The sequence below is a fragment of the Rattus rattus genome, chromosome 1 (assembly GCF_011064425.1).
Source record: "Rattus rattus isolate New Zealand chromosome 1, Rrattus_CSIRO_v1, whole genome shotgun sequence".
Classification (NCBI taxonomy): domain Eukaryota; kingdom Metazoa; phylum Chordata; class Mammalia; order Rodentia; family Muridae; genus Rattus; species Rattus rattus.
In genome coordinates, this window is record NC_046154.1 from 161,626,061 (window position 1) to 161,639,798 (window position 13,738).

Genomic DNA, 13,738 nt, shown 5'->3' on the forward strand with positions numbered 1-13,738 from the left:
CCCTTCCTTCTCAATCAACTCTATGTCTTTGTCTATTTTTGACTACCAAGGCCAATTTGTGCTGCCCAAATATTCTTAGGTGTGTGGCCTTCCATTAGAATGTGAACAATATATCCAGATTTATACACTGGAAGAAACAAACTTTCTTCCTGTCATCTAAGAATTACCAAGAGCTCCTAGGCTAGGGGTGTAACTTTCTGCTTCAGTTTCCTCTCAGTACTGGGAATTGATCTGGCTTTGGATTTTTCCATCCTGTCAATATTTTTAAAGATTTCCAAACAGTGAAATATAAATATATACATGATTGTAAAGATAAGAGAAGAAATTCTGAAACTATGTAAGTTACTACAATGTAAGACGCAAAGAAAATATCAGAGAATATACTAACAATTTCAAAATTCATTATATCTTAGTAGAGTTCTTTATTTTTAAAGTGCTTTTAATTTCATTTGCTTACAGAAAATACTAGTTTGTACACTACACCTTTGAATGCTTGCTTTACTTCCTGGTTCCTTAGGGTATAAATGAAGGGGTTTAACATGGGGAAGTATTGAGAATTTTCACACCTTTGGTCAATGAGGCCTTTTCTTTTGCAGAACGATTGTCATACATGAATATGCAGCTTCCATAAGAGAGGGAGATGACAATCATGTGAGAGGAACAGATGGAGAAAGCCTTTTTCCTCTGGCTGATAGATGGAATTCTTAAAATAATCCTGATAATGTACATGTAAGATGAAATCACCAATGCCAAAGTGAACAGCAAAGCAAACAGAGCAACTTAGAAACCAGTCACTTCTATAAACAATGTATCTGAGAAAGAGAGTTGCAAGAGGGGAAAAAAGTCACAGCAAAATGATCAGTTACATTAGAAGCACAGTAATTCTGTGGTGGCAAAAGCATAAGGGGTGGGAAAAGAGTCAGAAAACCGCCAATCCAGACACACAATACAAACAAGGTGCAGATTTTCCTGTTCATGATGGTTGTGTAGTGAAGGTGTTTACAGAAGGCAACATAGAGGTCAAAGGACACGGCAGTTAGAATGTAAAATCCACACACCCCCATGAAGATGAAGAAAAAGAGCTGGGCATCACAGTGACAATACACCCCAGAAATCTAGGGATATATACAATTGTAAATGAGACTTTCAAGAAAACAAAATTCCAGAGGAAGAAATACATTGATGTTTGTAGATGCGAGTCTAAGAAGGTCAAAGCGATGATAGTCAGGTCTCCAGTGACACTTAATATATATGTGATTAATAAAATGAGGAAAATAAATCTAAAATTCAGGGTGATCTGAAAGGCCTGAGGGTAGATTCTGTAATCTCTGTGTGACTCATATTCTCCCTCTTTTCCCCTTCCTGATGCTGCATCCTCTTCTACTTCCTCTTTTAAAGATATTTTGTGTAAAAAAGAAATATTTTAGATGATTTGAAAGATATGGTTCATGATTAATATCATTTTGACAAATAGTTTTAAAATATTTTCTATACTTCATAACAAGTAGATATGAACTATTATTTTTATTAGATATATTTCTTTACTTTCATTTCAAAGGTTATTTCCCCATCCTGGTTTCCTGTTCATAAGCCCGCATTCCGTTTCCTTCCCCTCCCTCATAATTACATTGAAACACGCTCATCAGTATTCAAGCATTGCAGGATCTGGGTCATGACAAAAGAATTCTTTAGTGTTGATTTCTATTGAGCTAGATAAAACAAAAACTCCTCATGAGAGGCCACTGAGTGTTTAGAAGATTTTATTGATTTTTTTTTACTATTTCCACAATTATTTTACATAACTTTTCTAGAAAAATATTAATCATATATTATTGATTTCAGTAATGAGGGTATTTAATTGTGAATACTAACGCAAGTATTAATATAAATAAATCAAAGAAAGATAGAGATCAGTACATCCCATTAAATAACAAATTAACAAATGGTAGCAATCATTACTATAAAGGTTTATGGCAAATATTTATTCAAAACCTCATACTTTCAATTCATTAACTAGCTTCTATAATTAAACAGAGGTGAAAAGGAAATGGCAAAATTATTATATTGAAATGCTGTTTATTTGCTATTAAGAATGTTAGAGGATAACTTTAATTTCAAAAAAAATATACATGCTTTGCCATCAGATAGACCTAGAAAAAAAAAGCACAAACAGTCATTAAAGAGACTTGTGATAGGGTACAGATGGCTTAATGTCCTTAAAGTTTCTCTGCTTAACATGGAGATGTGATTACAAGAAATATATTTTAATTATTTTATTAAGTAAATAATTGTTTTCCATAAATGTGTGGCTCTCAGACTCCAAGAATAACTAACAGTACTAATTATTTCCTATTTAATTTCAGTTGGGATTATTCTCAACTTTCTGAGGGTTATTCATAGCATCTGTGGTTTTTTAAAGCATTATTTTCCTAGTTAGTACAAATGTTTTAAAAAATAGTTAATTTTTTACTGTATTTTTTTAAGTCAAATGTCCCTTAATTTCCATTATTTGTTAAGGAAAAGGAGGTCAACTAGTTGGTGCAGGGAAGGGCAATTTCTACACAGAACTGGACAAGTAGAGTTCAACAGTAATTGAACTGAGAAGCTGGCAGTATGGGAGGGAATGCAAGCCGAAGGTGAGGAGGGGAGTCCTTAGAAAGATACAGCCCACTCCTATGCCCTCACAAAATAGGTACCTGAGGGTATTTTGGTTTGTTTTAAATAAAGGTTGATAAAGGACCAAATGTAGTTGTTGGACAGAGGTGGACAGTCGAGGGTGTAGAAGAGACATCTGTCAATTGGGGTAAAATGATTATCCTTCATCTGCTTGTATCTCCTCAGCAACTCTGCCAAAAAGATGGTAGCCTGCAAAACACATAAAGAATTAGGAGATTCCTATGTACTTCAGGCAAGAGGCTGGAGAAAACTAAAACATTTGCTCTCTGAGAAGATGAGAAGTTGTCTAGTTTCACTGAAATGGTGTGCCTTCTCCTATTTTCCTTGTAATTCATGCTTGTGCTTGATTCCTGTAAGTTTCTTCATGAAGCCATTTTTTGGAGCTGGTATAGGTCATTTTCTTCTTAAACATTGTATGCCCTGGTACAGCAGCATCTTCTGAAGCAAGTTTAGGATCATCAACTGTTTGTCCCCGAAAACGTAGTTAGGTCACCATGTCCTCCTTTCTGATACTCAGGCAGAAAGCACTACCTCTGGTACTTTCTCACCTCCTCTGCGTTGACAACTTGAGCACCATCCTGTTGATGGCACCATAAGAGAAAACCACACCTGAGGCCATGCTTCCAGAAGCAAAAGAAAGTAAGATATTTACAGAACTGAATCATTGTATCTGCTGCTGGGATCCAGCCGAACTGAAACTTTTCAGCTCATTTGCACTTTGAAAACTATGGTTATTAACAAATGAAGTATTATTATTCAGAGAAACTCCATTGTACGCATTAATTCACACAGCTAGCATTCCTCATACACCTAACCATTATGAATACAATCTTTGATAACCCTTATAAACAGTCCTATATAACCTATAATTCAATGAAGCAGAAACAGAAAATAATAAGTCCTGATTTTTAATTAACAGAAAGGAACATTCTGATATAATAGCACTATATATATATATATGTTCTTTAAACCAACTATATCAAGCTTAAAAATGACGTCCTAGGTAATATAGTTTGATTACATGTTGATCTATCAGATGAGCTTTTGTCAAAGTTCAAATCTTCCACTCCCTTTTGTATGTTTTATACATCTCCAGTTTTCACAGTTTTACTAACATTCAGAATGCTTGGAATAATGAGTTACAACAGTTATACAACTAAGAGAAATCAATATTTCTAAAAAATTATCTATTCTCAGTTTGCTGAACTACTTATCTATTATTACAAATATTTCTGTATTGGTTTTCTCAATTTATTGAGTTAGACATATTTATTTGACTAAAGAAAATTAGCAAAAAAGAAAAAAAAGAAAATTATCAAAAAAGGTCTATTAAATTGTTTGACATATTTTACATATATTTTAACTGCTCTCTCTGCAGCCTGCTCAAGGGACTAGTCTAAATCACCGAAATTGTCATAAAGGCAATATAAAAAAATACAAAGAATATAGATATAGACATAATATATGTTTGTACTAAAATTAGAGCTAAAAACCTCAGAGAGTGTGGTCAGGAGATTAGGACGTAAATAAAAAGCATATAACTCCAAGTATGAGTGTGCTTACCAATGTTCTTGGAGATAGAGAGAGTAAAAATCCATAATCTGAATTAATACCCAAGGTTCAACTATAGTTTTGACTTGGGAAACCGCTATAAAGTACTAAAACCAGCATCTCCATTCCTTTTACATTTCCTTCCGTTAAGACAGTATTTTTCTCCATAGGAGATCAATCTGTTACTCCATAGGAATGACAGTTTATGAGTCCCTTGTTTTTATTGATTGTTATTTAGGAGACCAAACATATATGAGAGACCTTTAAGAGAACATAATTATATATAACACATTCAATAAAGGTAGTTGCTGAAAAAAAATAGTTCAAAGCCTTGTTAAATACTATGAAACATGAAAAGAAAAAAAACATTAACTTTTGTTTCATTTTAAAATTAAACCATGATAATGTGTATTATTACTCTGAAAATTATGTTATATCTTCCTTTAACCCCAGGATAAAATATAATCATTGATTTACATGTCTTGTTATTCAAACTTTATGAGCATACATTTATCCATATTTATGAGATATATATATATATATGTGTGTGTGTGTGTGTCTGTGTGTGTGTGTGTGTGTGTGTGTGTCCCTTATACAAACAGAATAAAATAACTGAGGAAAGGCATGACATAGAATAAGATCTTTATAAAAACACTGGTACTGTGGATGAAATTCTTCTTAGATTTCTAGTTCTGGTCAGAACAATTATGACTAACCCTATAATATATTTTATAGCCAAACACAGATCAACACAGAAAGAATAAAACATTGGTTTCAATATATATACTTATATAATAACTAAAAATAGGGAATATCATCAATTTCAAATTGTTTCTAAGTAGAAAAATAAATACACTATGTAAATGTAAATATCAGAGAGATGTCTTTAAAATATTTATTTCATAAAGTCTTACTATATTATATTCCACAATCTGATTCTCAGGCTTGTAAATTCTAGTTGCTCTGAAGAATCCAAGAATAATAGTTGTGTCTGACCATTTGGGGCTATGCACCAGACTGTTATCTCAAAAATGAACCTAACAAACAAGCAAACCAGGAAAGGAGCAAGCAAATACCAGAATTGTAAATCATTGCTTTCATTTAGCATGCATGAGTCTAAAGGAAATCATGCTGTCATATATTTCACATTTATAGTAAGCCAAGGACCAAAGTGCTCAGCAGCATAGACAGCTGAGAAATATGGACAGGATGGGAGAATACAATAAACTTCATTTTGTCTTATTCCATTACAATATTTTTCCTCTTAATATGTACCCTCATTTGCTTCTATAAAGTACTACTTTATGAATTAAATCCTTGAAGACTTGTTTTACTTGTTGATTTCTCAAGGTGTAAATAAACGGGTTCAGCACGGGAGTAATTGAAGTATTGAGAACAGCCACCCCTTTGGTCAGTGACGCTCTTTCATTTGCAGAAGGTTTGATATACATGAAAATGCAGCTTCCATAAGAGATGGAGATGACAATCATGTGAGAGGAACAAGTAGAGAAAGCCTTTGTCCTCTGACTGGCAGATGGGAACCTCAGAATGATGCTGATGATGCAGATGTATGACAAGATCACTAAAGCCAGTGTAAACAACAGAGTGACAAATGCAAAATAAAAACCAATCATCTCTAAACTCCTTGTGTCAGAGCATGAGAACTGTAAAATAGGGAAGTAGTCACAGGAGAAGTGATCAATGACAATAGAAGCACAGAAGACCAACTTGAGGACCAACATTAGTGGTGGGAAGATGGTCAGGAATCCTGCCATCCATGAGATGAGAACAAGAAGGGTGCAGACTTTATGATTCATGATGACAGTGTAGTGCAGTGGATTGCAGATGGCAACACAGTGATCATAAGACATAGCGGTTAGAAGAAAGAACTCAGACACTCCCACGGAGATAAAGAAATATAACTGAGCCAAACAGGTGTTATAGGAAATGGCTTTGACTTTAGTGATTATTGACTCCCAAAATCTAGGGATGGAAACACTGGTGAATATAATTTCTAAGAAGGAAAAATTCTGGAGGAAGAAATACATAGGAGACTTTAACTGGGAGTCTAACAAGGTGAGAGTGATGATGCTTAGGTTTCCAGTGACACTTAATATGTAAGCAATGAATAAAAAAGATAAAAAAAACAAGCTGAACCTCTGGGTTGTCTGATATGCCCAGGAGCACAAACTCAGTAATCACAGAATGGTTTTTCATACTGGGTTATTGTTAGCACAATCTATTGATACAAAAGAAATCAAAATATAAACTTAATACAGAAGAATTGAAAAGTTAATTATTACTATTACTACTTGCAATAAGGTGATAGGAATTTCCTATAAGATTTTTACCAAGTCCCTTCATTCCTCCTAGAAACATACAATTAACAATAATATACTTATTTATATAATTTAAATATAAAATACATAATTTATGTAATTATGTATACATACAAAAATGTATATACTGTGTATATATAATATTCTAAATTTAAAACAAATATTTATGATTTTCTTTAAGCACCTTCAATAATTTTACATGAAATATCTATGTTTAGTCAGAACTGCTATACACCCTCAAATAATTTATTCTTGCAATAAATTTAAACTGTATGTGTAATTTTTATATCAAGTCCTTTTTGATATTTATTTTTTGTTAAATTATGCTGTTATATTATGTTAATTTAAAATCTAACACCATTCCCAAACTTTTATAATTAAACTACAGAAAATATCAAGCCCCCCCTGGCCCACAGCAGCTCTCTGCTCCCAGACCCCGTGGGAGAGAGACCTCACTGCCTGGTCAGGTGGGCACTCCTGAGGCTGCAGAGCAGAAGAGACCACCAACACTGCCCACCCCTGCCCACATCCCCTGCCCAAGAGGAAACTGTATAAGGCCTCTGGGTTCCCGTGGGGGAGGGCCCAGGAGCGGCAGGACCCCTGCGCCTGAGACTCCGCCGGAACCTGAAGGAACAGACCGAATAAACAGTTCTCTGCACCCAAATCCCGTGGGAGGGAGAGCTAAGCCTTCAGAGAGGCAGACACACCTGGGAAACCAGAAGAGACTGCACTCTGCACACATCTCAGACACCAGAGGAAAACACCAAACGCCATCTAGAACCCTGGTGCACTGAAGCTCCCGGAAACGGCGGTGCAGATCTTCCTGGTTGCTACCGCCACAGAGAACCTCGGGAACACAGGTAAGACCAACTTTTCTGCTGCAAGTGACCTGCCTGGTGAACTCAAGACACAGGCCCACAGGAACAGCTGAAGAACTGTAGAGAGGAAAAACTACACGGCCGAAAGCAGAACACTCTCTCCCCATAACTGGCTGAAAGAAAACAGGAAAACAGGTCTACAGCACTCCTGACACACAGGCTTATAGGACAGTCTAGCCACTGTCAGAAATAGCAGAACAAAGTAACACTAGAGATAATCTGATGGCGAGAGGCAAGCGCAGGAACCCAAGCAACAGAAATCAAGACTACATGGCACCATCGGAGCCCAATTCTCCCATCAAAACAAACATGGAATATCCAAACACACCAGAAAAGCAAGATCTAGTTTCAAAATCATATTTGATCATGATGCTGGAGGACTTCATGAAAGACGTGAAGAACTCCCTTAGAGAAACACAGGAAAACATTAATAAACAAGTAGAAGCCTACAGAGAGGAATCGCAAAAATGTCTGAAAGAATTCCAGGAAAACATAAATAAACAAGTAGAAGCCAATAGAGAGGAGACACAAAAATCCCTGAAAGAATTCCAGGAAAACACAATCAAACAGTTGAAGAAATTAAAAATGGAAATAGAAGCAATCAAGAAAGAACACATGGAAACTACCCTGGATATAGAAAACCAAAAGAAGAGACAAGGAGCTGTAGATAGAAGCTTCACCAACAGAATACAAGAGATGGAAGAGAGAATCTCAGGAGCAGAAGATTCCATAGAAATCATTGACCCAACTGTCAAAGATAATGTAAAGCGGAAAAAGCTACTGGTCCAAAACATACAGGAAATTCAGGCCTCAATGAGAAGATCAAACCTAAGGATAATAGGTATAGAAGAGAGTGAAGACTCCCAGCTCAAAGGACCAGTAAATATCTTCAACAAAATCATAGAAGAAAACTTCCCTAACCTAAAAAAAGAGATACCCATAGGCATACAAGAAGCCTACAGAACTCCATATAGATTGGACCAGAAAAGAAACACCTCCGTCACATAATAGTCAAAACACCAAACGCACAAAATAAAGAAAGAATATTAAAAAGCAATAAGGAAAAAGGTCAAGTAACATATAAAGGCAGACCTATCAGAATCACACCAGACTTTTAAGCCAGAAACTATGAAAGCCAGAAGATCCTGGACTGATGTCATACAGACCCTAAGAGAACACAAATGCCAGCCCAGGTTACTGTAACCTGCAAAACTCTCAATTAATATAACTCACAAGATATTCCATGACAAAACCAACTTTACACAATATCTTTCTATAAATCCAGCACTACAAAGGATAATCAATGGTAAAGCACAACATAAGGAGGCAAGCTATACCCTACAAGAAGCAAGAAACTAATCATCTTGTCAACAAAACAAAGAGAAGAAAAGCATACAAACATAACACATCCAAATATGAATATAACAGGAAGCAATAATCACTATTCCTTAATATCTCTCAACATCAATGGCCTCAACTCCCCAATAAAAAGACATAGATTAACAAACTGGATATGCAAGGAGGACCCTGCATTCTGCTGCCTACAGGAAACACACCTCAGAGACAAAGACAGACACTACCTCAGAGTGAAAGGCGGGAAAACAACTTTCCAAGCAAATGGTCAGAAGAAGGAAGCTGGAGTAGCCATTCTAATATCAAATAAAATCAATTTTCAACTAAAAGTCATCAAAAAAGATAAGGAAGGACACTTCATATTCATCAAAGGAAAAATCCACCAAGATGAACTCTCAATCCTAAATATCTATGCCCCAAACACAAGGGCACCTACATACAGAAAAGAAAACTTACTAAAGCACAAAACACACATTGCACCTCACACAATAATAGTAGGAGATTTCAACACCCCACTCTCATCAATGGACATATCATGGAAACAGAAATTAAACAGAGACGTAGACAGACTAAGAGAAGTCATGAGCCAAATGGACTTAACGGATATTTATAGAACATTCTATCCTAAAGCAAAAGGATATACCTTCTTCTCAACTCCTCATGGTACTTTCTCCAAAATTGACCATATAATTGGTCAAAAAACAGGCCTCAACAGGTACAGAAAGATAGAAATAATCCCATGCGTGCTATCGGACCACCACGGCCTAAAACTGGTCTTCAATAACAATAAGGGAAGAATGCCCACATATACGTGGAAATTGAACAATGCTCTACTCAATGATAACCTGGTCAAGGAAGAAATAATGAAAGAAATTAAAAAAACTTTTTAGAATTTAATGAAATGAAGGAACAACATACCTAAACTTATGGGACACAATGAAAGCTGTGCTAAGAGGAAAACTCATAGCCCTGAGTGCCTGCAGAAAGAAACAGGAAAGAGCATATGTCAGCAGCTTGACAGCACACCTAAAAGCTCTAGAACAAAAAGAATCAAATACACCCAGGAGGAGTAGAAGGCAGGAAATAATCAAACTCAGAGCTGATATCTACCAAGTAGAAACAAAAAGGACCGTAGAAAGAATCAACCGAACCAAAAGTTGGTTCTTTGAGAAAATCAACAAGATAGATAAACCCTTACCAGACTAACAAGAGGACACAGAGAGTGTGTCCAAATTAACAAAATCAGAAATGAAAAGGGAGACATAACTACACATTCAGAGGAAATTCAAAAAATCATCAGATCTTACTATAAAAGCCTATATTCAACAAAACTTGAAAATCTGCAGGAAATGGACAATTTCCTAGACAGATCCCAGGTACCGAAGTTAAATCAGGAACAGATAAACCAGTTAAACAACCCCATAACTCCTAAGGAAATAGAAGCAGTCATTAAAGGTCTCCCAACCAAAAAGAGCCCAGGTCCAGATGGGTTTAGTGCAGAATTCTATCAGACCTTCATAGAAGACCTCATACCAATATTATCCAAACTATTCCACAAAATTGAAACAGATGGAGCACTACAGAACTCCTTCTGTGAAGCCACAAGTACTCTTATACCTAAACCACACAAAGACCCAACAAAGAAAGAGAACTTCAGACCAATTTCCCTTATGAATATCGACGCAAAAATACTCAATAAAATTCTGGCAAACCGAATCCAAGAGCACATCAAAACAATCATCCACCATGATCAAGTAGGCATCATCCCAGGCATGCAGGGATGGTTTAATATATGGAAAACCGTCAACGTGATCCATTATATAAACAAACTGAAAGAACAAAACCACATGATCATTTCATTAGATGCTGAAAAGCATTTGACAAAATTCAACACCCCTTCATGATAAATGTCCTGGAAAGAATAGGAATTCAAGGCCCATACCTAAACATAGTAAAAGCCTTATACAGCAAAGCAGTTGCTAACATTAAACTAAATGGAGAGAAACCACTAAAATCAGGGACTAGACAAGGCTGCCCACTCTCTCCCTACTTATTCAATATAGTTCTTGAAGTTCGAGCCAGAGCAATCAGACAACAAAAGGAGGTCAAGGGGATACAGATCGGAAAAGAAGATGTCAAAATATCACTATTTGCAGATGATATGATAGTATATATAAGTGATCCCAAAAGTTCCACCAGAGAACTACTAAAGCTGATAAACAACTTCAGCAAAGTGGCTGTGTATAAAATTAACTCAAATACATCAGTAGCCTTCCTCTACACAAAAGAGAAACAAGACAAGAAAGAAATTAAGGAAACGGCACCCTTCATAATAGACCCAAATAATATAAAGTACCTCAGTGTGACTTTATCAAAGCAAGTAAAAGATTTGTACAATAAGAACTTCAAGACACTGAAGAAAGAAATTGAAGAAGACCTCAGAAGGTGGAAAGATCTCCCATGCTCATGGATTGGCAGGATTAATATAGTAAAAATGGCCATTTTTCCAAAAGCGATCTACAGATTCAATGCAATCCCCATCAAAATACCAATCCAATTCTTCAAGGGGAACATTCCTCCATTGTTGGTGGGGTTGCAGACTGGTAAAACCATTCTGGAAATCAGTCTTGAGATTCCTCAGAAAATTGGACATCGAACTGCCTGAGGATCCACCTATACCTTTCTTGGGCATATACCCAAAAGATGCCCCAACATGTAAAAAAGACACGTGCTCCACTAAGTTCATCGCAGCCTTATTTATAATAGCCAGAAGCTGGAAAGAACCCAGGTGCCCTTCAACAGAGGAATGGATACAGAAAATGTGGTACAGCTACACAATGGAATATTACTCAGCTATCAAAAACAATGACTTTATGAAATTCGTAGGCAAATGTTTGGAACTGGAAAATATCATCCTGAGTGAGCTAACACAATCACAGAAAGACATACATGGTATGCACTCATTGATCAGTGGCTATTAGCCCAAATGCTTGAATTACCCTAGATGCCTAGAACAAATGAAACTCAAGACGGATGATCAAAATGTGAATGCTTCACTCCTTCTTTAAAAGGGGAACAAGAATACCCTTTGCAGGGAAGAGAGGGGCAAAGATTAAAACAGAGACTGATGGAACACCCATTCAGAGCCTGCCCCACATGTGGCCCATACATATACACCCACCCAATTAGACAAGATGGATGAAGCAAAGAAGTGCAGACCGACAGGAGCCGGATGTAGATCGCTCCTGAGAGACACAGCCAGAATACAGCAAATACAGAGGCGAATGCCAGCAGCAAACCACTGAACTGAGAATAGGACCCCCGTTGAAGGAATCAGAGAAAGAACTAGAAGAGCTAAAAGGGGCTCGAGACGCCATTTGAACATCAATGCCAAGGAACCAGAGCTTCCAGGGACTAAGCCACTACCTAAAGACTATACATGGACTGACCCTGGACTCTGACCTCATAGGTAGCAATGAATACCCTAGTAAGATCACCAGTGGAAGGGGAAGCCCTTGGTCCTGCTAAGACTGAACCCCCAGTGAACGTGATTGTTGGGGGGAAGGCAGCAATGGGGGGAAGATGGGGAGGGGAACACCCATAAAGAAGGGGAGGGGGAGGGGTTAGGGGGATGTTGGCCCCGGGAAAGGGAAAAAAACACGAAAAGTCAAAATGTAAAAAAAAAAAAAAAAAAAAAGAAAATATGTGTAGGATTGGACGTGGTGGTGCACATCTGTGAACCAAGCATGAAGAAAGAATTATGAAGCAGGAAGATTTTGAGACCAAGTAAAACCTGGAAAACTAAGCAGAATTATGTATCAACCCCCGTTGAAGTAAATCGGGAAAGGGAATAACACTCAAAATGTATATGAGAAATACTCAAGTTAATAAAAAAAAGAAAGAAAATATCAAGCCTCTTTCCTGTTATAATTACCTTTATTTTTAATAGGGTTCATTTTAAAAGACCATGGAGAAACACATTTACAACATGATGTTTTCTGAGTGTAGAAAAGAACATTTAAAGTACTTTCTAAATCTCAAAGTAAAACATTTCTCATTGTTCTAACGACTGATCAGAATATATAATTTTTTATATAGGTTTTACCTTATTTAAACTACAAAGAGTTAACCTATGCCATCCTGACTTCAGTCTCTCCTACTACTTAACAAACATTATAACACCTGTAAATTATGTTCTCCACCATATTCACTCTGTTATTTTTTTTTTATAGAGCAACACATCATGTGGTAGACATTAAAGCTAATGACTGGCATTATTTATTTCTTACTGTTTTATATTGGTCATTACTAATTCACCTCACTGTTTATGATGCTGCAGTGCTTCTGACTTTTTACACACATGTGACAACTATTGGTACAATGTAAGTACAAATTTTTGATAGATACTTCATTTCCCTCCAACAGGTTACATTAGTGATGGGACCACATGGTACCATGGAGGAATTTTAAATCATGGTGTCCTAGTGAATTGAGAGAAATACTATTGCCCTAGATAGTTTTCTCCCTTTCAATTCTATCCCATATATATTTATCTATGAACATTGTAGCCAATATTGGGGATGAGCCATCCCTACCACATAATCCCCTTGAGAAATGTCTTCACAGTATTAATAAAAATGTGTTTTGTAGAGGAATTTCTATCCAGCCACATGGCTGCTCTGACCACATCCAAAGGCCTTCTAGGTCTGTGTGAACTGACTTGTCACTGACAACCTTTTAGTGCACACCTTTACTCCCTCTGACTGGAACCATTTAATACACAACTTTAATTCCCACAAAACTGATACTTTATTCTCTGATTTGACAAAATCTATTTGAGGAGGCAGGAAAGGATTTATTTCATCTTATTTCTTTATATTGTAGTCTATAATTTAAGGAAGTCAGGGCAGGAAGTGGAGGCAGGAATTGATATAAAGGACA

General features: G+C 36.4%; 1 protein-coding gene and 1 pseudogene across 1 annotated transcript; both read right to left on the reverse strand.

The window, feature by feature from the left end:
- Nucleotides 1–445: 445 nt before the first annotated feature.
- Nucleotides 446–1,341, reverse strand: LOC116889952 (annotated as a pseudogene).
- Nucleotides 1,342–5,504: 4,163 nt separating this feature from the next.
- Nucleotides 5,505–6,444, reverse strand: LOC116889953 (olfactory receptor 6C3-like). Its single transcript, XM_032890756.1, is given in 2 exon segments — nt 5,505–6,362; nt 6,364–6,444. Coding segments are annotated over 2 exon segments (939 nt in total).
- Nucleotides 6,445–13,738: the final 7,294 nt, after the last annotated feature.